At 56.3% G+C, this 24,096-nt stretch overlaps 1 protein-coding gene across 1 annotated transcript in view; it reads right to left on the bottom strand.

The window, feature by feature from the left end:
• Positions 1 to 24,096, bottom strand: part of LOC108295091 (A disintegrin and metalloproteinase with thrombospondin motifs 7-like) — a 56,060-nt gene that overhangs the window by 11,370 nt on the left and 20,594 nt on the right. The window contains 12 exon segments of the mRNA XM_017517132.1: positions 817 to 958; positions 1,229 to 1,473; positions 2,519 to 2,639; positions 3,489 to 3,622; positions 3,913 to 4,082; positions 5,207 to 5,352; positions 5,758 to 5,850; positions 6,745 to 6,889; positions 18,258 to 18,401; positions 19,505 to 19,654; positions 20,498 to 20,622; positions 20,961 to 21,044. Of these exon segments, the coding sequence (XP_017372621.1) occupies positions 817 to 958; positions 1,229 to 1,473; positions 2,519 to 2,639; positions 3,489 to 3,622; positions 3,913 to 4,082; positions 5,207 to 5,352; positions 5,758 to 5,850; positions 6,745 to 6,889; positions 18,258 to 18,401; positions 19,505 to 19,654; positions 20,498 to 20,622; positions 20,961 to 21,044 (1,699 nt within the window).

The following is a 24,096-nucleotide window of genomic DNA, read 5'->3' as shown; positions in this document are numbered from 1 at the left end:
CGCGGGGGGATTGAGAAGCATGTGGGGGAGATCAAGGGGCAAGGGGGAAGACTGAGGGATGGGGGGAACTAAGGGTCATGGGGGGGCAAAGACCAAGGAGCAGGGCGGGAGACCTGAGGTGGGGGGATTCTGAGAGGCAGGGAGACCGAGGGGCACGGGGGGCACTAAGGGAAATATGGGGAGGAAGAGTCGGAGTTAATGAAACCACGTACTTTTTATAGAATTCAAAGAAATAAGTCATCGTGGTGAGGGGCCACTGGGCTGGCCTCAGAGTGGGGTGGGAAACCTGGCTGTGCCCTGGCCTCCCTTCCCTCACTGCCCCCTTCCGTGCCACCTTCCACTGTTCCCCCTCCTGTCTGGGAAGCCCCTCCTGGGGCGGCCACCAGGGAGCCCCAGGCTCTGGACCACTAGAGGGGCTGGAGAAGGGGAGCAGTGCCCCTACAGGCCCACGGCTAAAGCTCTGTGGGGGTTGGGGGGTCGTCTCCAGGACACAGCAGAAATGCAGGCACGAGACCTGCCGGAGCTGAGCCAGGACAAAATTGAGAGGGAGCTGTGCCCCCTGGAGGGAGAACGCCAAGGGCTGGGGCACGCTGAGCATTCGCCGAAAGCTGCCCCCACCTGCCTCATCTATTTACCTCCCAGTGGGCATGGGACATGGGGCAATTGCCAGCCTCATTTCACAGATGGGGAACTGAGGCTCAGAGAAGCAAACCTCCAGACCCATGGTGGCCCAGCAGTGAGCTGGAGGCTGAAGCCAGTGTCCCTGCCCAGAGCCAAAGCCCCTGCTGGCGGGGCTTTGCCTGCCTCTCTTCTCACCTGTGCCGCAGGTGACTGTGCACTTGGTCCAGGGTCCGTAGTGCCAGGAGAACTCAGGCGGCAGGACTTCACCATGGCCATCTGCCTCCCTGTGGACGGTGTACTCATAGCGCACCCCGGGGTTGCTCTCCTGGAACAGCAGCTGGGCGGGCAGGCGGGCCCCGTGAGCACGAGCCGTCCTCTCCATCCACCCAGCCCTAGAGGAGCTGACCCCAGCCACCTCTGAACTGCAGCTACACCATGGGGCCATTTTAAAAGATGGGGAAACTGAGGCAGAGATTGCAGCAGGAGGGCCTGGCTGAGAGCCAGGCTCTGTGACTGCCCCAGGGCTCACTCCTTCAGGATGAGACCCTGCCATGGGCCTGGGGTCTCCGCCTCTGCTCCCCCCTCCTGGGCCTTGGGAAGCAGGCACCTGGATCCAGACAGGCTCGTTGGTGGGACCTGGGGATGTGAGGTTCTCCCAGTTGCCCCTGCGTGCGTATGTGAAGGTGGTCCCTGCCACCTGGTAGTCCCCGTCCCACTGTATGGTCCAGCCGCCGTTGAGGAAGTACTTCTTCGGGTCCTCGCTCCGCAGTGCCAGGAAGTTAGCAGCCTCCGCCACCTCCTGGATGCGGATCTCACGTGCGCCAGCTGGGATCAGCCCCACGTCCACATACCCTGCCAGCCACGGGTTGTGTATAGGTTGTGCTTGGGGTGACAGGGTTGCCTATCCCCACCCACTGCCCTCACCTCTCTCCCCACTTGCCCCCGCCTGCTGATGCCAAAGATTCCACTGTTCCTTTAAAGTCTGAGCTCCCTGAATTGCTCAGATATGTCGTAGGTCACCTCACAGAGGTGCCCCAAATCCTGACCCCATGGCCATGCCCCGTCACCCCTCTCCTGGGAACCTAAACTGGTCTCATCACAAGGCTGGGTCCACCCAACACTCAGGGCCAGCTGGCATTCTCTTTCTAAAATGCCAGCGTGCTCAGGCCTTTCTCCCGGGTCACCCTCCTCAGTCCACACGGCTGCTTTTATTCACCCACTTCTGTAACACCTATCACGCGCCGGGCACTGCTCAAGTGTAAAATGAATAACAACCCTAGGATGTAGGTACTATCGTTGTCCGCATTTCACAGATGAGGAAAGTGAGGCAGGCAGGGATAGTAACATGAATGAGCGTCCTACTGGGATCTGAGGACAATGGGGTTTTCCTCCCACGGGAAACCTTCTCTGACTTCCCCAGGCCAGGAGCGTCTTCCTCAGTGCTCCCAAAGTCCTCTGGGCCTCCCTGCACTGCACCGGCCACACAGAAGATTCTGTCCCCTGGGGACTGAGCGATTCACCTGCATGTCCCCATCACCTAGCACAGTCAGCACTTGAACAACGTGTGCAAAGCAGACCCGAGGTGAGGGCGTGGAGCTGGGGGCCTCGGAAGCTTCGGGAGGAGACCACCATCCTCCTAGAGGCCCAGGGGCTGCACACAAGCCGAGCTGGCCCTGCCTGGGGTCTCTGGGACAAGAAGACTCCCCATGGGGACAGGTCTCTGCGCTTGGGTTAGGGGTCCCTGACTCCTACAAGAATTCCACCCCAGCAAGGCTTCCCTGCTTAGCCATCTATGGCTGGGTGGGGACCGCGAGGCCAATGGGGGGGCCCGGGGGAGATGGGGAAGTGGCCACCAGGTAAAGAGCACACCCCTCCCCCACAGTGGTCCCACCCATACCCAGGCCCTCGGCCTCCTCGAAGGTCTCGCTCACGGTGTGGCAGGTGGAGCCATTGCCGTGGCACACGCCACAGCGGTCTTCCATGGCACCGGAGTCAATCTCGAAGTCGCAGCCCACATTCTGCAACACACAAGGGAGGGAGGCCCATGGTGCTGGCTGTCAGCCCTCTGTAGCCGCAGCCCCGGGGACCACCAGGGTCAGGAGGAGACAGCTGGGAGTGGGGATCAGGAGGCCTCTCTCTGGCCCTACCCCACCCCAGCTGTGCCTCTGACCCAGGTGAACTTCTCTACCTCCCTGAGCCTCAGTGTCCTCAGATGTGAGACAGGGAGACCCATCCCTCCCTTAAAGGCATGTCTCCAGCATCACATGCGACAAGAGAAGGGAGTTCTGCAAAGGCTGCGGGCAGGCAGGGACCTGACTCACCACAGGCTCCTGACCAGTGCGTGCAGGGAATCTGAACATCAGAGGCGCTGGGGGTGGGCCCCTCCCTGCTGGACCCCTCTGAGCCCAGGCCCGGACACCCCAGCGGCTTAGGGGGCTAGAAGCAGGGGCAGGTAGGTGGCTGGGGAGATGGGCAAAGACGAGAGGCCTTTGGGGCTAGAGCCCTTCATGTCACCTGTGCCACTTCATTTGACCTCTTCTATCAGGGAGGAAACCACTGCCTGGGGTCAGCCAGCTGGCAAGAGGTCAAGCCCCTGCCTGGGCGCCGGTGTCCTGGCTGGGGAGGTGCTGACACAGCATCCAAGGAGACGTGGAGCGGCGAGCCCTGACTGGGAGGGGTCTCCAGTGCCAGGAGGCCTGGTAGGGGCTTTGCCTTAGTGGTAAGGTGAGGTGCGGTCTGGGAAGCCCAATGGCAGAGCAAGGGGAGGGTGGCCAGAGGACCAGGAGGGACCCAGGGGAGAACCCGGGGCCTGCCAGTGGGGCTGGGGGCAGGCGGTGCTCAGAGAGCCGCTTCCCGACCAGACACACCTTGCAGATGCCATTGATGCAGAGGTCCCGGCTGACCCTGCCCTGGTAGCAGGGGGTACCATCGACCACGGCGTCCTGCAGCTTCTCGGCAAAATACTCATTCGAGGGCCGGCAGTGCAGCTCACAGGGGTTCACTGGGGGCCAAGTAGAAGAGCCATCAGCGACAGCCGGGGCAGGAGTTATGGAGGCCACCAGGAAGACCCCTCCGTGACACACATCCATGGCAGGCTGGAGGCTCCGGCTGGGCTGGTAGCTGTCTACAAGGCTGCAGACTGGGGAGCTGGGAGGAGCAGCAGCCCCAGGGCACAGCGGTGGCCCAGGCTTGGGGTGGAGACTGAGCCTCCTGCTGCATCACAGGGTAGCCTTGGGCGCACACAGCCCCAGCCCTCTGAGGCTCAGTGTCCCCGTGGGAGGCAGCACTCACCGTCATTGACCACAGGCACCCATGTGTGCAGCTGGCCCTTGTAGAGCATAGCGTCAAAGTGGCTGCACTGCACGTGGCGGAAGGAGGGGCGGCCAGAGGGGCAGGCTTGTAGGTTGCAGAGGCGGAAACGCTTCCGCTCGCCCACGCAGTACTTGCCCTTGTATTTGGGCCTGTGGGGAGACGCAGGGAGGGCCCGGTGAGTGCTACTGCATGGCCACAGCCCAGAGTGAGCGGCCTCCTCCTGTACCCACACCCCGAGATCCCTGCCACCCAGCTCTGCGCACATGCTCTCCTCCCGTGGGCTGCCCCTGCTCTGGCCCAGACACACCCTCCCTGTTTGTAGGGACCTTCGGGGAAGTGGCAGCAGGAAGACTGAGCTCTGTCTCCAACCTGCTGTGTGACTGTGGGCAAGTCTCTGGCCACCCCCTGGGCCTCAGTTTCCTCATCTGTAAAATGGGGTTGGGGCTGACTCTGCAGAGGGCTGTTGAGAAGTTGTAACAAGCTGCAGGCATGACTGGCACTGACTGGAGGGACTGCTCCGAGTCCCCAGCCCATGACACCAGCGTCCTAACAAGCCCTTGAGTCCTCAGCCTCCCTCCTGGTGGCAGTTCCTCCAGCCTGGGTGTAAAAAAAGCCCCCAGGGCCCCAGCCAGCTGAGAGGGCTGCCCAGTCACAGCTCCTGAAACCCTCCCCACGTAGGCCAGGGTAGCTGGACCCAACCCAGCTCAGACCTGGAGGTCTGGAGGCAGGGAGGAGCCCAGGCCAGTCTTAGCCAAGCACAGGGCCCTGGGTGGGGCTGGCTGTGAACCCCATGCCTTCCCTGGGTGGCCTCGTGAAGAGGAAATCAGCTGGGCAGTGCCTCAGTCTACGGTACTGCTGGGCTCTGCGTCTCATCAGATCCTCACATTCCCTCGTTTAAACAGGGAAACGGAGGCAGAGAAGGGGTGAAGAGGGGATTCAAACCCTGAGCTATCTGAGGTCCAGGGCCCACGCTCTCCCCACTGCCCTCTCCGTCCTCCCTCCAGCCGGAGGCTGCTTTGCCGTGTGGCCTCTGATGAGTCTCTCTAGTCTCTGGGCCTCAGTGTCCCCCTCTCTGCAAAGGGGTCAGCAGTGGGGACCTGTCAGCCCCAGAACCCTCCTTGAAAGTGACTCAATGTGGCCTGGACACTTGGACTGACCATTATGAGGACACTTCTAAGAGCCAGGGGCCGGGACAGAGCCAAGCTCCTGCAATCGGCTGACTGCTTCGGTCCCTCTGTCCCATTGCCCAGGGCACCCTGGGCCCCACACTCACGCAGGCTGCGTGCACTGCCGCTCAGCGCTCTGCACGCCCACACCACAGCTCCGCGAGCAGATGGACCAGGCGCTCCAGCCGGACCAGCCACCGTCCACGGCCTCGGGCCGGAAGCCCACGGGTACGCATTCCCCATTGAGACACCACTACCGAGACAGATGGAGGTAGAGCCACCCCACCCCCAAGCCTATCAGTCATCCTCACTCTAGTGAGAACAAGGTGGGTGGGAAGTCACGAAAGGCACAGAGGGGAAGGATGGAAGGTGAGAGAGGCCCCTCCCAATCATCACCATCACATGTGGCCCAGGCCACAGGGCAGAGCTGAGCAAGGAGTAAAACAGCCTACGTGCTGACTCAGCTGAAGACACCCGGGGAATCATGGAATCAAGCCCTGTGCCCAGTGCCTCCACTTTGTAGACGGAGGCTTGGGCTGCAGAGAGTGGGGGTCTGCTAGGAGCACAGCAAGACTGTGAGCTGGGGCTGACCCCCGGGCCCGGACACAGCAGGAGGTCTGGCCTCTCCCTCCCACTGCTGGGACTGGGCATCTCCTACCTTGTTCTCCCCACACCGGGTGCCGTCCACGGCTGCATCCAGCTTGGAGTGACAGGTGGTCCCGACAGAGCACCAAAGTGTGTGGCAGACATTCTGCGAGGAGGGGGCACAGGCCACACCCTCACCCCACCCCCCGTGCCACCACCCCCCGTGCCACCACCCGCCCTGCCCCCACCCTGTCACCAAGGGCCCCCTGGACACCCTTCCACATGGTGGGGGTCTACAGACCCCCAGAGGTCCCTTCTGTGTCTGCTCCCACCTTCCTCGCCAGACCTTGTGGTGGTGTGGGGGGCCCGGGGCTGCGCTGCTCACACCGCTCCCCAGCTGTCCACCCTCTCCCCGCCCAGCCCCGCCTCTGGAAACACTCCCGTTAGAAAATCACTCCAGGCAGTCTTCTCCAGGATAAACAGACCCTCCCCACACAGGTTCCTTTTCCCCCTTTTTTTTTGAGACAGAGTTTCGCTCTTGTTGCCCAGGCTGGAGTGCAATGGCGCATTCTCGGCTCACTGCAAGCTCCGCCTCCTGGGTTCAGGCAATTCTCCTGCCTCAGCCTCCTGAGTAGCTGGGACTACAGGTATGTGCCACCACGTCCAGCTAATTTTTTGTATTTTTAGTAGAGACGGGGTTTCACCATGTTGACCAGGATGGTCTCGATCTCTTGACCTCGTGATCCACCCGCCTCAGCCTCCCAAAGTGCTGGGATTACAGGCGTGAGCCACCACACCCAGCCCTTTTCCCTCTTAAAAGCCAGCCCCAGGGAGGCTAAGGGACTTGTCACAGTGGATCCGAGGTTGACTCAGAATTCAGAGCCGGGTCTGTGGCTGTCCCGGGTCTTGGCCTCTCCCACAGGCCTCTGACGGTCACAGTGTCATTCGGGGGCGCAGCCCAGGCCAAGCGAGGTTCCTCCCAGGCTGGCATCCATGGGCTGGTGAGGGCTGCCCCCTGAGCCCTCCCGCCGGGTCCCCACACCCACCCCAGCCCACTCACATCCATGTCGTCGCAGAAGGCAGAGTAGGCCCCGTACTGGAGGCGGCACTGGTGGCTCACATCATAGAGGATGCCGGGCGGCACGGAGGGGAAGTCGATGATGTCCTTGGCAGGAGGGTCATCCAGGCACAGCCCCCACCCGCGGCTAGAGATGGGATGGGAGGGGGGCGGGCAGGGGCAGCCTGTGAGACCCATCGGAGAGGCCTCGGCTGAGCTGGGAGGGGAGGAGGGAGTGGCACAGAGCCCCACCACTGTAGGAGAACTCCAGCCCCCCGCTTGGCTCAGCCACCCTGCAGCCAGCAGCAGAGGCCCTCCCACCCATGCTGATCTCACCTCCTGGGCACTCCAGCTCAACAACCCCAGCCCCAGTGCCCGGCCTCTGCACACGCTGCTGCCTCCACCCCGCTCCTCCTGCCCTACCGCTGCAGCCTCCCCTCCAGATGCAGCACCAGGGTCCTTCCCTCTGAAGCCTCCTGGATCACCAAGCCCTCTCGTGGCCCTGCTCTCTAACCCTGCAGCCTGCATCCCTGAGCCCAGACCCTGAAGCCAGGCCCGACAAGGATCTGGAGAACATCACATCACAGTTGACACAACAGAGCCTCCGATGGCCCTACCCAGGCAGAGACCTCGGGTCATCTATGGAAGGACGAGGTCTGGAAAGCAGCCCTCCCCTGGGAGAGAGCCCAGGCAGCCGTGCCTGTCCCCCTGCAGGACTGGCCTCAGCCTCTGTCACACCCTATCTACTCCCGCCTTCCTCCAGCCGCATTCCCTGGCAGCAGTGGCGGGGAACCAGGCAGACGAGAGCAGGCACAATCTGTACCCACCAGACACTCCTGCTGCCGCGGTGTGGCAAAGACGAGGCTGCCTGCCCAGACACAACACCATAAGGCAGGGGGCATGCAGGCGGGGGCCCTGGGGAGGGCGGCCCAGGCCCAGCTGTCACCCGCTTCTGGCCCTGCCTCACTGCGTGGCCCTCGGGCATGGCTATTGTGTCTGGGCCCAGTGTCCATCCTGCTGCACCTGCTGGACCTTAGGCTGGCACCACTACAGCTTAGCAGCAGGAGTGCCCTGGCATACTGACCAGCCCGCCCCTCAACTCCTTGCTGTCCTGGATAAACTGGAGGAAAGTTTAGAGGGCCTTCTGGGGGCAGCAGTTCTGGGGAGAATTGAGCCACGCAGACAATCAGGGCTGAGATGACCCTGGCAGCCACGACTTGGGCAGAAGCAACAGAGGGAGGCAGGACCCACGGGACCTGGGGCCTCTAGCCAGGCAGGGGCGATGGGGAGGCACAAACCCTCCAGTCTCCCGTCTGGGAGGTCTCAGGGCAGGTAGTGCCAGGCCCGAGGGCCAGGATGAGCCACAGTCCTGGGTGCGCCAGGCAGGGATTGCACAGGGAAGAAAGCAGAGGTGATAAATCCCAGAGTCCAGCAGGGAGAGGAGGACAAAACATAATGGATGTGGAGAGGCTGGAAGAACATGAAAGAGTCAGGAACAGCCAGTACCGCCGAAGGCAGGTGTGGGGCGAGGCTGGGAGGGTGGCTCAGACTGTAGGACCCCAAAGCCCCGATTTCAGAGGAGGGGGCCTGGCAGCTGGGAGATCCAGGCTGGGTGGGCGGTCTGTGTGGTCTCCTAAGTCCCCTGGTCAGTGACAGGCCCCTGGCTGTGCCCAGAGCTGCAGAGAAGAAAGCCAAGGTCCTCGAACTTCTACTGAGGACCCTGGAATCCCCCTGGAGTCGCCCAGACTGCCCTGCTGGCTGGAAACAGATCCCTCTAACATGGGAGTGGGCAGAGGAGCAGCTACTGCATGCAGTCCTAGTGCCCAAGACGACAACGTGCCAGGCTGGCCCCGGGCAGCGGGTGCACACCCTCTCATTCACTCCTCACAACCCCAAGATGGCCACGTGCCAGGCTGGTCCTGGGCACCAGGGGCACACCCTCTCATTCGCTCCTCACAACATCCCAGGCAGACTGTACCATCATCTCCCCTCACACACTCAGGACCCATCCGTCACTTGCCCTGGGCCACACAAGAGGAACGTGATGGTTAGGATCTCAAGCCAAGTCCAGGCTGCCTGCACCAGGCTGTGTCTGCTCGCTGGGCTGCCCCGAGGGCAAGGCTCCTCCCATTCAACCGTGAGCCCGGCCTCAAATACTTCACCCCAAATACAAGTTTAAAACCATGGCAGCCGAGGCCTGGCGGGGAGAAAGGAGTGTCCCAAGTGCTCCAGCGGCTTTGGGCTCCCTGAGCCTCCCCGGCCTGCACCCAGGGCAGAGTGCCAGCAGAGGGTGATAGGGTCAGCTGGCCCTGGGCTCCTTCCTTCCTCTAGCATTCCATGGTTCGAGGACATAGATGGGGGCTCACCCATCCTAGCTAAGGGGTCTTCTGACCCGGTGGCTGAGGGGTCCAGTGCGCCTCACCCCAGCACCGACAGTCCCTGGGCTGCAGCCCAGCCCTTCTGTTTCCTGGCTGTTTCCCAGTGCTGACTCGCTGCTCATGTGGCTCCTGTGGGCCTGCTGCTGGGCAGCTGAAGCCACAACCTGTCAGCTCCCCCTGGGTGTGCGGGAGAACTCCGGAGCACGAGGCAACCCTCACCGAATCCACTGCAGGAATCAGGCCAGGTGCTGTCTTGGGAGTCAGAAACCCACGTTTTTACTCTTTGCCTGGCTGTAGATGCTTGTGGCCTTAGGCCTTCACATCCTCATCTACAAGAGGCCGATCCCAAGCTACAGAAGTATAAATAGCAGTGTCTTCTTGGGAAAAATCACACAGGCGGCCAGCAGCCAGCCCTTCCTTCCGCCGACAGGCTCACTGCCAGGTCCTCTGCGCGGCTGACACACCCGGATCCCCAAGCCCGTCAGCCCTTCCCCTCCACGCCCCTCCTCGAGCTAATTACAGCGGGGCTGGGCAGTCCCACAAGAGGTCGGAGCAGACATATGTGACTCGGGTCAGAAGCCTCACTGTAACCTGGAGACAGCAAAGCGCTGCCCACCACCAGTGGGAGAGACCTGGGGGCCCGCTCCCCTGGCCCCGCCCCCGGAGATCTGGTGATGGAGTCGCTGGATGGGGGGTCCATGGGGTGAAGTAGAGGACCCCACGTGTGACCCAGCCTGCCTCTCTCCCTGTAGAAACGCTGGCTTTAAGGGAAGCAGGGAGCAGGGCCTCACCCCGTCCCCGCCTGGTCCAAGTTGACACTGGTGAAATGCTGTGACCACTCCCCAGAGCCCCTAGAGCACCTGTCAGCCCGGAAAGTCTCTTAGAGTTCTTCAGGCCAACCCTCTTGGACAGGCTGCAGAGGCAACCCTCCAGCCCATCCCCCACCACCTCCTGAGGGCTCTTCTGCCCCACCCTACACTGGCATGGCCCCAGCATCTGCCCAGCCTGCCCTCCACCTACAGCGCCCTTCTTCTTGCAGTGGAAGTCGGCCTTTAGAGGCAGCTCCAGGACTCCTCTGAGTTGCTGTTCCTGACCCCAGGAGGGTTGGTGCCCATCCCCCCATTCCTACAGACCCAAGAGGACCGCGTGCCTCAGTGCCAATCATCTCCCAGTCCCATCTGCCTGTCCCCCCCGGTGTGAGGGACTGGAGGGCAGCGCCAAGTCTGTCTCCTTTACCACCGTCCCCACACACAGGGCCCGATGGACATGGGGGTCTGTGGACACAGCCAGAACGAGTTTGGATTCAGCCCTGTGGGTGGGCTTGGCTGATAAGTAAGCATCTATAGGCAGGAGGCCAAGGGGCTTCAGGTCCAGCCAGGATAAGGGCGTGGTCTGTGAGTGCCTCTGAGACACCGAAAGTGCTGGAAACACTCCCGGACCATTCGGCACCTCCGGTGAATCTCACTCATTCTGTCCACAACCTGCTTGGGTGGAGTCCATCCTCTCTCTCCTGTCCCACCCCCAGCAAGGAGACCACAGGCTGGTGCCCCGCCCACCTCCGCCCTCCACACATCCTCTTCTGAGCCTTGGGAGCACCCTGCTGCATGACTCCCAGGATGCAAAGGTGAAAGTGTGAAAGGACCTTGGGAAGATAGGGTTCTCCTCCCCAAACACTCCTCCATTGGTGGGGCATGTATTGTCCTGCTTCCGTCTCGCTCTCCCCCGTGCCAAGGCTCCGGGAGGCCCCGGCTGGCTCTAACTCTCACGCTGTGCTCCCCCCCTCACCCCAGGCCCTGAGCCAAGACCCTCAGGCGTTCCAGCAGCTGAATGAGGACAGAGACTCTGTCTGTCTGTCCTAGAGCCGTTGGGTGGCACCCTGGGTCAGGGCAGCTGGGAACAAGCCCTGGGGCTGTGGTGGGGACAGCTACTATTCTGATTTGCTGAAACCATTCTCTCTTTCTCTGCCCTTCTCTGAGGAAGGAGACACACCCTCCTCCCCACCTTCAGGCCACCTCCCTGGTGAAGTCCACACCGTGTATCACTTGGGAACGTGGAAATAACAGTAGTGTGCACGTATGAAACGCTTACCGTATGGCAGCACTGTGCTGAGCACCCCACGTGTTTTCTCATTTACTCGTCAGATCGCATACACAAGGCGCTCCCATCATGATTTCCATTTTTTGAGGCTTACGGGATAATATAACTTATCTGCCAACACAGGCAGAAGCCTGGGCCACAGTCTAGGTTCCTTTTTTTTTCCCCCAAGACGGAGTCTTGCTCTGTCACCCAGGCTGGAGTGCAATGACATCATCTTCGCTCACTGCAACCTCTGCCTCCCGGGTTCAAGCAATTCTCCTGCCTCAGCCTCCCGAGTAGCTGGGACTACAGGCGTGTACCACCTCGCCCGGCTAATTTTTTTATTTTTGGTAGAGATGGGGTTTTGCCATATTGGCCAGGCTGGTCTTGAACTCCTGACGTCAAGTGATCCGCCCGCTTTGGCCTCCCAAAGTGCTGGGATTACAGATATGAGCCGCCGTGCCGGGTCAGTCTAGGTTCTTAACCACCAAACAAAACTCTTCTCTGCTTCCAATCCCACCCCCCACCCCAGTAATCCCTCTTCCATTGAGGCCGGCATCCCTGCTCTTACATCCTAATGGACCTGATCACATCCCTGCTTAAACCCCACAGTGAGTGGACTTCTAGAAACACATGGCACATTGAGCAGACAGATTTATCCCTGCTCCTTCCAAAACTCCACTGTGATGACAGCAGAGGAAATAAACAAGGCATAAATCCATAAGGGGTGATGATGGAAAATGAAGGTTGTCAAAAAGACTGGAAGCTGGAAAGCAGATGGCCACGCAGTAGCTGACTTGGTAGAGCGATTAAAGCTGAGAGCCAAATGCCTGCAGGGAGGAACCATCCAGAAACAGAACCCTGGAAAGGCTCAGGAATTGAGTTTTCAGGGACCCCTTAAGGCCTGAGGCCCAGCAGAAGTGAAGACAGTAGGGCTGAACGTCAGTAAGAACTGATCAGACCCTAGATCCCCTCCCCAACCCTGAGTAGCCAAGTGACTGCCACCTCCCCACCCAGCAGGGGGCCGGGGACCCATGGAGAGGGTGAACCAGGTTCTGGCCCAGGAACGCTGGACATAGATTAAGGCCCAAGGCGGACGGACCTACAGAGAAAAGGGAACAAGCAAAAGTCTACACATTGAAGGGTAAGAAACACGCCAAGCCCCTTCCCCACTTGGATGCTGGTATGCTGCAGCCAGACAGACATACACTCTCCCAGGAAAAGTCTAGAGGATTCCGCTCTGGGGAAACTGAGTCACTCAGAAAAATGACTTCAGATAATTGACATTGCAAGAACTCCCAAAAAACAGCCCCCTCCGAACCAGTCCTTCAGCAGTGAGTGACTTGGAAAAGTCCTGCCCAAGTCCACAAACTGCCCAATGAGTGTCTCTGCATCTCCTTGCTATATATGAAATACAGCCAACACATTTTAAGAGAACCTTTTTTATGAGACACAGTCTCGCTCTGTTGCCCAGGGGGGAGTGCAGTGGTGTGATCTTGGTTCACTGCAGCCTCTGCCTCCTAGGTTCAAGCGATTCTCCTGCCTCAGCCTCCTGAGTAGCTGGGATTACAGACACCACCCACCAAGCCTGGCTAATTTTTTGTATTTTTTTAGTAGAGACATGGTTTCACCATGTTGGCTAGGCTGGTCTCGAACTCCTTACCTCAAGATATCCACCTGCCTTGGCCTCCCAAAGTGCTAGGATTACAGGCGTGAGCCACCATGCTCAGTGAAGAAAACTGTTGACATGAAACAAATATATTTTTTAATAACCCAAAGAAAAGAAAAAAAATTTAGGGAACAGAAGTAAAAAGTAAAATCCATGTGAGCAGTAACCTCACAAAGATACGAGAACATGCTGCACCCATGGAACAAGAATGAAATAAAAAGGTGTACAGGGTGAGCATCTCCAATCCAAAAATCCAAAATGCTCCAAAATCCAACACTTTTGAGCACTAACATGATGCTCAGAAGAAATGCTCTTTGGAGCACTTAAGATTTTGGAATTTCAGATTGGGAATTCTGAACTGGGAACTCAAGACGGCACGGCCCGCCATCCTGAATTCTTCATATCTTTGACCTTTTGCCTTGTAAACGAGGTCTATTTATTATTATTATTTTTTGAGACGGAGTCTCACTCTGTCACCCAGCTGGAGCGCAGTGGCACGATCTCGGCTCACTGCAATCTCCGCCTCCCAGGTTAAAGCAATAATGAAAATACTCCAAAAAAAAAAAAAAAAAAAAAAAAAATCCAAAATCTGAAACACTTCTGGTCCCAAGTATTTCAGATATGGGACACTCAATGTGTATTTAGTGAATGAGAAAGTTTAAGAAATTAAGAGTACAAACCGGGGGCAGTGACTCACGCCCGTAATCCCAGCACTTTGGGAGGCCGGGGCGGGTGGATTACAAGGTCAAGAGATGGAGACCATCCTGGCCAACATGGTGAAACCCGATCTCTACTAAAAACACAAAAATTAGCTGGACGTGGTGGCATGTGCCTGTAGTCCCAGCTACTCAGGAGGCTGAGGCAGGAGAATTGCTTGAACCCGGGAGGCAGAGGTTGCAGTGAGCCGAGATCGCACCACTGCACTCCAACCTGGTACCCGGTGACAGAGTGAGACTCTGTCTAAAAAAAAAAAGTACAATGGAAAAAAATCAAAAATTTAAAAGAAGGACTGTAAAGTACAGAAAAATCAGATGGCTCCAAGAAAATATAAAGAGATGGCTGGGGACGGTGGCTCACACCTGTAATCCCAGAAATTTGAGAGGCTGAGGGAGGAGGATCACTCGAGTCCAGGAGTTCAAGACCAGACTGAGCAACATGGCAAAACCCTATCTCTACAAAAAATTAAAAAATTAGCTGGGTGTGGTGGCACACACCTGTAGTCCCAGCTACTTGGGATGCTGAGGTGGGAGGATCATTTGTGCCTGGGAGCTCGAGGCTGTGTGAGCCATGATTGTGCCACTGCACTCCAGCCTGGGCAACACAGCAAGACCCTGTCTCATACACAAGAAAAAAGAAAAGAGAAGAAAATAGAAAGATATGAAAAAGAGTAAAAAAAATTTAAAATAACAAAATGAGAGAATAACTGAATATTTAGGGTTCCAGAAAGAGAAAATATGAGAAAATTACCAAATAAATAATACAAAAACATTTCAAGAACTGAAGGACACAACTTTCCAGATTAAAACAGTCCAATGAGTGCTCCCTCAAATTAAAATAGACCAAGGCATATACTGTAAAATTTAAAATCACCAAAAAGAGAGCGAGAAAGAGAGAAAGTCCTAAAAGGTCACCTTTTTAAAAGGTCACATTCAAATCAGAATGTTAAGGGGCTTTCAGAGAAATATTGGAAACTAGAAGACAACAGAAAAATGCCTTCGACATTCTAAAGAAGAGCAACTTTCCAACCCTGAAGCTGGTATCAAGTTAAAATATCAATCAGAAGTGAGGGAAGAATAAAGACACTTTGAGACGGGCAAACCATTTACCTCCATGCACTGTTTCTCAGAAAGCCACTTGAGGATGTGCTCCACCAAAACAAATAAAAAAACCAAAAAGTTACCTCTCCATACTGAATTATCTGGTAGGGATTACCTTTGGGAAAACTGGATTAAGAGATATTTTATAAAACTGTTAAAGGATTTGAAAGGCCTCGAGAAGCAAACAAAAACCAAGCAAATAAAAAGCTTGTTCTTACAAAGAAATGCTGTCTAGGCAGGGCACGGTGACTCACGCCTGTCATCCCAGCACTTTGGAAGGCCAAGATGTGTGAATCACTTGAGGTCAGGAGTTCAAGACCAGCCTGGCCAACACGGAAACCCCATCTCTACTAAAAATATAAAAATTAGCTGGTGTGGTGGCGGGTGCCTGTAATCCCAGCTACTCAGGAGGCTGAGGCAGGAGAATTACTTGAACCTGGGAGGCAGAGGCTACAGTGAGCCAAGATCATGCCACTGCACTCCAGCCTGGGCAACGGAGTGACACTGTCTCAAAAAAAAAAAAAAAAAAAAAAAAGAAATGCTATCTTATCACAATACTTAGTTCAACCATAAAGATTGACAGTCATAATAATGAAATAATTGTGGAATATGGAAACTTAATCCAAATGTGTTCACACTAAATTGGGATGGGAGGTAGGGGGAACAAATGCGTGTGCAGGAAGTAATGTAAGCATGCTAAATCCCAACATTTCAGATAATATCTAAACTGGAAAATCAACAAATGAGAGTCTAGCAATGCTTTTTGGAAATAGGAAGGTAAAAACAAGAAAAAGCTAAAAGTGTTAAGTTTGCGGGTGGTTGCCAAGAGGAAAGCAGCGGAGGTGGAGAGGAGTCGGACAGGCGTACAACGCTCTGCTGTTGCGTCATGAATTCTCTGCTTTTTATTGAGACGGAGTTTCTTTGCTCTCGCTGCCCAGGCTGGAGTGCGGTTCTCAGCTCACTGCAGCCTCCGCCTTCCGGGTTCAAGCAATTCTCCTGCTTCAGGCTCCTGAGTAGCTGGGATTACAGGCATCTAGTACCACAACCAGCTAATTTTTTGTATTTTTAGTAAAGTTGGGTTTCTACCATGTTGGCCAGACTGGTCTCAAACTCCTGACCTCAGGTGATCCACCCCCGTCAGCATCTCAAAGTACTGGGATTACAGATGTGAGCCACCATGCATGGCCTGCCATCTCGAATTCTTCATATCTTTAACCTTGTGCCTTGTAAGCGAGGTCTATTTATTTTATTATTGCTTTTTTTTTTTTTTTTTGAGACAGAGTCTCACTCTGTCGCCCAGGCTGGAGCGCGGTGGCGCGATCTCGGCTCACTGCAACCCCCACCTCCCAGGTTCAAGCAGTTTCCTGCCTCAGCCTCCCAAGTAGCTGGGATCACAGGCACCCACCAGCACACCCGGCTAATTTTTGTATTTTTAGTAGAGATGAGGTTTCACCATAATGGCCAGGCTGATCTCAATCTCCTGACCTCAAGTGATCTGCCCGCCTCGGCCTCCCAAAGTGCTGGGATTACAGGCGTGAGCCACCGTGCCTACCATGGGACAAAGGAGCCTGTGTGTGAACAGAGGAGACAGCAATGTCTGCGTCCACCATTCCTTGCTCCTCTACTTGCATCTAACGTTGACTTTGCTCCATGAGCTCAGAATCTATAATGTGTAGGAGTTGGCAAAACTCAAAAGCAATTAGAAGATAAACACGTTATGTCTGTGACCGAGTAAGGGGCAGGGGGCACTGACAGGCCCAGAGGCAGCATTTTCTGTTTGAACCAGACTTACTTCAAACGCAGAAAGAAGACAGTGACCGAGGATCCCCATCGTCCCTTCTCACTCATGTTAACACCCCTGTATTAGCCAACCTTTACGCAGAAAATGAAGACACAGGAGTAAAGAGAACCCCACGGTGCCTCTGCCTTTCAGTCTTTCCTTCCTCACTGCTAAGCAAAAGCTAGACGGGCCGGGGAGAATGCGCACATATCCAGGAGTGAGATGAAACTGTTGAGATGGTTATATTCTGTCTCACCGTCTGGTAAATATCAGCTACGAAAGCTGAACTGTGTAATTCTGGTGATTCTGCATACACATACACGTTAATACAGCTGACCTCTGAACAACATGGATTGGAACTGCGGGGATCCACTGACGTGATTTTCTTCCGCCTCGGCCCCGCTTGAGACAGCAAGATCACCCCCCCGCGTTTCTCCTCCCTCCTCACCCTACTCAACGTGAAGAGGATGAGGATGCAGACCTTTATAATGAGCCACTTCCCCCGAATGAACAGTAAACATATTTTCTCTTCCTTATGATTTCAATCACATTTGCTTTTGTCTAGCTTGCTTTATGGCAAGAATACAGCATCTATTACATATAACATGCGAAATATGTATTAACTGTTTATGTGATCAGTGAGGCTTCCAGTCAACAGTAGGCTATGAGTCGTTTTGGGTGCATTGAAAGTTATACGTGGATTTTCAGTTGTGCAGGCATCAGCGCCCCAACCCCTGCATTGCTCGAGGGTCAGCTGTACTCTTATATTTGCATTTAAAATAAAGATGAACGGTAAGATTTATGCTATAATTTAAATTTAAAACTTTTTCTTGGCCGGGCGTGGTGGCTCACGCCTGTCATCCAAGCACTTTGGAGGCCACGGCAGGCGGATCGCCTGAGGTCGGGAGTTCAAGACCAGCCTGACCAACATGGTGAAACCCTGTCTTTAAAAAATAAATAAATAAATAAAAAGAACAACATTAAATAGCAAATTAAAAAAAACAAAACAAAACAAAACACTAGAACAGGCTGGGCGCAGTGGCTCACACCTGTAATCCCAGCATTCTGGGAGGCTGAGGTGGGCGGATCACCTGAGGTCAGGAGTTCAAGACCAGTCTGGGCAACACGGCAAAACCCCGTCTCTACTAAAAACACAAAAATTAGCCAGGCATTGTGGCGCACGCCTGTAGTCCCAGCTACTCAGGAGGCTGAGGCAGGAGAATCGCTTGAATTCAGGAGGTGGAGGCTGCTGTGAGCCGAGATTGTGGCAGGCACCCCAGCCTGGGCAACAGAGCGAGACTCTGTCTCAAAACACAAATAAACAACAACAACAAAAAAACCATCAGAACAAATTAAGAAAACACGAAAAAGGAGAAAGCTTCGTATTTGAATTCCCTAACTGGCCCCTTCTCCCTGCCTTGCACTGGACCGTGGGGCCGGCCCTCGCCTCCTCTGACCTCATTTCCTATGCAGAAGCCTCGGCTCCCACAGCCTCACCCAGTGTTCTGCTGTCCCCTGAAAGCTCTCCCGCTCTTTTGTGGCTGCAGGCCTTTCTCAGGCTTCCTCCACCAGAAACACCATTCTTCTCCCTTCTGCACATATGTGAACTCTTGCTCCTCCTCCAAGTTCAAGCTCAGGTGTCGCTTCCAGGAGGACATTTGGGACACCAGCACCTCCCCTTGGCCAGGTGCCCCTCTGCTTCCCCGTACCCCGGCCTGCAACATGCCTGCACGTCTCCCGTTAGACCTTGAACTCATGGATCGGGGGGCGAGGCCCGGAGCGAGGGGGGGACTTACTCAAGGAACCTGGTGATGTACTCGCGGCTGCATCGGGACCAGGTGAGGGGGGCAGCGTCGTACAGGAGCTGTGGAGACATGATGAAAGGCCGTTTCCCAACCGGCTCACAGTCATTGCCGCTTCCGTCATGCTGAATGCCAAAACTGTGTGAGAGCACAGACCCCAGGGGCGGGTGAGCCGGCGGGAGGCTGCCAGCCTGCCCTCCCCCTGAGACCTACAAGGCGCACTGTCCTAGTTCCCAGGCCTGGTTCTGCCACCCAATGGCCGCGGCCTTGAGAAAGTCACATTCCCTCTCTGAGCCTCAGTTTCCCTTCATGTAAAATGGGGGAATGAAAGCCAGGATCCCAAGCGCTCCTGCTCCAGCCTGAGCGCGCATGAGCGCCAGGGGCCCAGAGCACCTCTGCTCCTGCCCGGGCGCTGGCCAGCAATGGCAAACCAGGTGGCACAGATGGGGGCCTGTGATGGCCCCTGCAAGGTCGCTGGCCTCAGGAACAGTTTGACAGAGGTTCTCCCTCACAGGTCCTTGTCCCAAGGCCGTGGACTTGAGTTAAGGGATCTGAGCTGCTGCATCACGGCAAGGTCTCCTGAGACCGTCCTTGGGAAGCACATGAGAAAAATGATTTCCTGAGCATCTACTATATGCTGGGAGTCATGCTAGGTCCTTTCAGAAACAGAGTGTCACTCGGTTCTGATTATTACCCCCAGGAGGCTCAGAGTCTACGGAACTAGACAGGGGAATAGAGCCAGGAAACTGCGGTACTGCGGCAGGGTGGCTGGGGGCACGTGACGAAAGGAGCCTCAGGTGGCGGCAGACAGAGGGACCTTGGACATCACTGAATCCAGCCCCCTCATCTATGGAGGCCCAGAGAGGGCAGGCACTGGCCTAACCCACAGAGCAAACAGGAGCAGGGACGGGGATCACGAGTGAAAAATACAGCACTAAGGGCAACGGGGAGGGACAGCCAAAGACCTACGATGACCTGCCTGCCCATCACAACCCCCCTGTAAATAAGACGCCCTCCAGGCAAGTCCAGAGATGCCCAGGCGGGCCTCTCTCCTGCTTAACAGGGAAGCAGCCTGGCTGTGGGGAGAGGACAGCGCAGGGCAGCATGTGGCCAGCTGGGCTCCTTCTCCAGAGCGTTTCCTATCCCCCGGACCCCATGACCCACAGCCTGGCTGCCTGGTGCCCCCGGGTTGGGAAGGTGAGGCTCAGCTCTCAGTGTAGCAGTGGGAGTAGGCACAGTACCTGTGCCCGAGCTCGTGGGCCACCGTGAAGGCCAGCGGCAGGCCCGTGTCCTCATTGATGCTGCAGCTGCGGTGCGGCTGGCACATGCCCGCCACGTGGGACAGGCCCAGGGTCTCACACGGCTGGTTCATGGCTGCGCACAGGTCCTTCCTGTACGGAGAAGCGGACTTCAGGCTAACCTGGTCCAGTGCCAGGCCCACCTGAGCTCAGGCGGGGAAGGGTCCCCCCCAACTGATCCTGAGCGAAAAGGATATCCCTCCCACTGTTCTGTGACATCGGGCCAGCACAGTGACCGTTCGGGAAGCAGGTGCTGTTGTTCACACACCACCTGCTGGACATCTATTTGAGACTTGGGAACACAGGACCGCACGGAACAATTCTGGCTACTGTCCCAGCAGGGGCGCTGACAGAGTCCAGGAGAGGGAAAATAACAGATGGGTAGGTGCTGGAAGGTACGGGAGGAGGCGGAAGGTGGCTGTGACTATAAACATGTGGCACAAGACATCCTTCTCAAGGGACGGATCTGTACCTTGACTGTGCAGTGGGTAAGTGAACCCACAAGGGATGACAACGCATAGAACTGAATACACAAACACACACATACACACAAAGGAAAGTGTGTGTGGAACTGATGAGATCTGATTAAGTCTGTGGATGGCACCAGTCCCTTTCCTGGCTGGGATCCTGTATTCTAGTCATGCAAGCTGTTACCGCAGGGCGAATGGGTGGAGGCCCTACAGGTCCTCCGTTTGTATCATTTCTGTTACCGCAGGGGGAATGGGTGGAGACCCTACAGGCCCTCCGTCTGTATCATTTCTGACAACAGCACGAGAATCCACAATTATTTCAGAATAAAAAGACCTCCCCAAGTGCTGACAGAACTCAGCGTTGGGCCAAAAGTGTGCAGACTCCCATCCCACCACGGCTTCTCCCTTGGGGCCAGGAAGCACCTCCCTGGGCTGCAGGATCCCACCCTCCTGCGGCTGGCGGCACCTGGTGAGCAGGACGGCGGTGTCGTGGTGCAGGGGGTGGGCGTCCCCCTTCATGTTGATGCTTTTCTGCCACTTGCAAAAGCTCTTCAGGGTGTTGTCTGCGTGGTGCGTGATCTTTAGGTCCTCCTGGGGGCAGAGAGAGTGGCTGCTCACACCTCCCCTGAGTTCCAAGAGCGTCAAGCCAAATTCTCCTCCATATGAAGGCAGGAGACAGAGGCCCAGCAGGGCAGTGGGAGGCCCACGGGCACCAGTCCCCACTTTTGGCCTCACCACCTCTCCTGTAGGAACCTCCTGCAGGGGACCTGAGAAAGGGTCAGTCAGGGACCAGGGGGTGGCAGGGGACACAGTCCAGGCCAAGGAGGGCTTCGCTGTGCCCCTCCATACAGACCAGCACAGGTCATGGGGCAAGAGGACTCTGGCAGCCATGGCACTGCCAGGCAGCATGGGACCACATGGCCACTCACCTCATCATCCTCGAGCAGGACTAGGCGCACAATTGTGATGTGGATGGGGTTCCCGATGCTGGGGTCATGAAATAGGCCAGCCACCTGCCCAAGAGATGGGAGTCGTTCAGGCTGCCGCCAGGATGAAGGATACCAGCAGCCAATGCCCACCCCAATCCACACAGTGTGAGGCACACCCATGCTCACACACAGGGACACTGGCACGGGTGCACGCAGGGTGCACAGCTGACAGGCGATGCATGGGGGCCAATGCATGAGTGTCCCCACACCTCACACACTGCCCCAACCTGACAGCAGCAGAACCTGGAGAGGACAAGAGGTCTCCGAGGCTCCTTCCCAGGCCCACAGCCTGCCCTGAGCACACAGTTTGGGATCTGCTTCCAAGTACCAACTCCATGCCCACCCCACACAGGTGACAGCAGCTCAGGCCTCCAAATGCGGGTTTCGTGGCCTGTGTCAGGGCCCCAGTCCTCCCACTGCCCCTGGGCTACGACAGCAACGCCCTCCTGCCCTGGGGACACCAGGAGCATCACCCCAGGAGTGTACCCTCCAAGGACGCACAGACCTGGGCAGAGCGCCGAGGGTAGAGTGAGGGTAGGCACAGGCCTGTGGAGCCTCCCCACTGCTCAGCCATCCCATCCCCCGGGACTGACAGCCAGGGGACCAAGAGGGCAGGTGTGCACATCTGTCAGAGGCCCCATGGCTACAGGGGGCTCCCTACTGAGCCCCAGGAGAGGGATCTGTCCCCAAAGATGGCAGATAAGCCAAGGTGAGGGGAAATGGGTGGGGAAAGCCATCTACTCTTTTAAAACTCCCTCAGAGGCTGGGCGCGGTGGCTGAAGCCTGTAATCCCAGCACTTTGGGAGGCCGAGGTGGGTGGATCACGAGGTCAAGAGATCGAGACCATCCTGGTCAACATGGTGAAACCCCGTCTCTACTAAAAATACAAAAAATTAGCTGGGCATGGTGACGCGTGCCTGTAATCCCAGCTACTCAGGAGGCTGAGGCAGGAGAATTGCCTGAACCCAGGAGGCGGAGGTTGCGGTGAGCCGAGATCGCGCCATTGCACTACAGCCTGGGTGTAACATGAGTGAAACGCTGTCTCAAAAAAAAAAACAAAAAAAAACTCCCTCAGAACACAGAAGAGGCCAGCCTATGACTGGGGACAGCCGGCAGGTTCCCAGAGGGCCGGGATGGCAGAATAGGCCAGTTGTGAGTTGGCTTCTAGCAATGCATCAAGAAAAAGAATATTCAAATAGGAAGGGACCAGGCTGGGCACGGAGGCTCACGCCTGTAATCCCAGCACTTTGGGAGGCTGGGGCGGGCAGATCACCTGAGGTCGGGAGTTCGAGACCAGCCTGACCGACATGGAGAAACCCCGTCTCTACGAAAAATACAAAATTAGCTGAGCATGGTGGCAGGCCCCTGTAATCACAGCTACTCGGGAGGCTGAGGCAGGAGAATCTCTTGTACCCGGGAGGCAGAGGTTGCGGTGAGCCAAGATCATGCCATTGCAATCCAAGCTGGGCAAGAAGAGTGAAACTCAGTCTCAAAAAAAAAAAAAAAAAAAAGTAAGGGACCAGACAAACACTGTTAAGAGGACACCAAAGCCCCTGATTATGGGGATGAACAACACTCTCAGAACCCAAGGTCAGAAACAGGGAGATAAACAGCAGTATTCTGTGCCCCTGTCGCCCCCACGCTCAGGCTGGGAGCCTGGCAACCCTGAATCACCTTTCTCCACTCGACCAACCAATTCTGCCTCCCCAGTTTTGCCTGACTCTGTCTGTTCTCTCCGTCTCCAACACCGATGCCCCGTCCAAGTTGCCATCATCATCTCGTCTGTTCAGCTGCTGAGGTCTCCTGCAAGCGTCCCCATACTCTGCAGCCCCTCCAGGCCACCTGCAGCCTAGCAGCTCAGTCACGTGCCTTTGAAATGCAAACCCAGGGCTGGGTGTGGTGGCTCACGCCTGTAATCCCAGCACTTTGGGAGGCCGAGGTGGGTGAATCACCTGAGATTGGGAGTTCGAGACCAGCCTGACCAACATGGAGAAACCCCGTTTCTGCTAAAAATACAAAATTAGCCAGGCATGGTCGCACATGCCAGTAATCCCAGTTACTCGGGAGGCTGAGGCAGGAGAATCGCTTGAACCCAGGAGGCAGAGGTTGCGGTGAGCCAACATTTAGCGATTGCACTCCAGCGAAACTCCGTCTCAAAAAAAAAAAAGGGAAATGCAAACCCAATCGTACCACACCCTTGCCTAATGTAGTAAGTGGCTCTTACTGTCCAGGAAAAGGACAGGAGTCCCTAGCATAGCCAACAGGCCTGTTGGATCTGGGCCCTGCCTTCCTCTGTGACCTCCCCTTGCCTCCCCTTCCCCTCTCACTCTCTGGCTCCAACCCCTCTGTCTTCCTCTTAGAATCCCATGATTCTTCCTAACACAGGGCCTTTGCAGATGCTGTGACCTCTGCCTGGAACACCTTCCCACCTCCCCAAGTTACCTCCTATCCTCTCTCCTGCCCTCCACTCCTCGTCATGTCCTCTGGGGAGCCTTTATTTGAGCTAACACTCCTAAAACACCATGAACTTGTCCTTCCCAGCACCTCTCTCCATTGCTCCTTCGCAACAAGGTAATGGTTTCATTAACTAATGTCTGTTTTCCTCACCAGACCACAAGCTCCATGAGGGCAGGGGCCAGGTCTATGTGAACTCCCTCTCACAGCCCCAGTGACACGTCTTGTACCTGGCACATGATGGGCACTCAAGACATATTTGTCAATGAATGAATGTGCCTTGGGTACTTGTTCAGTATTTCCAATGTATTATCTCATTAAAAAGAAATAGTGGAGGCCGGGCATGGTGGCTCACGCCTATAATCCCAGCACTGTGGGGGGCCAAGGTAGGTGGATCACCTGAGGTCAGGAGTTCAAGACTAGCCTACACAACTTGATGAAAACCTGTCTCTACTAAAAATACCAAAATTTGCTGGGCGTGGTGGTGTGCACCTGTCATCCTCGCTACTCCGGAGGCTGAGGCAGGAGAATCACCTGAATCTGGGAGGCAGAGGTTGCCGTGAGTGAGAATGCACCACTACACTCCACCCTGGGTGACAGAGCAAGACTCCATCTCAAAAAA

Source organism: Cebus imitator, unplaced genomic scaffold, assembly GCF_001604975.1.
Source record: "Cebus imitator isolate Cc_AM_T3 unplaced genomic scaffold, Cebus_imitator-1.0 Scaffold19, whole genome shotgun sequence".
Classification (NCBI taxonomy): Eukaryota; Metazoa; Chordata; class Mammalia; order Primates; family Cebidae; genus Cebus; species Cebus imitator.
The sequence above is the reverse complement of the archived record's forward strand: the minus strand, read 5'-3'. Positions and strand labels throughout refer to the sequence as shown.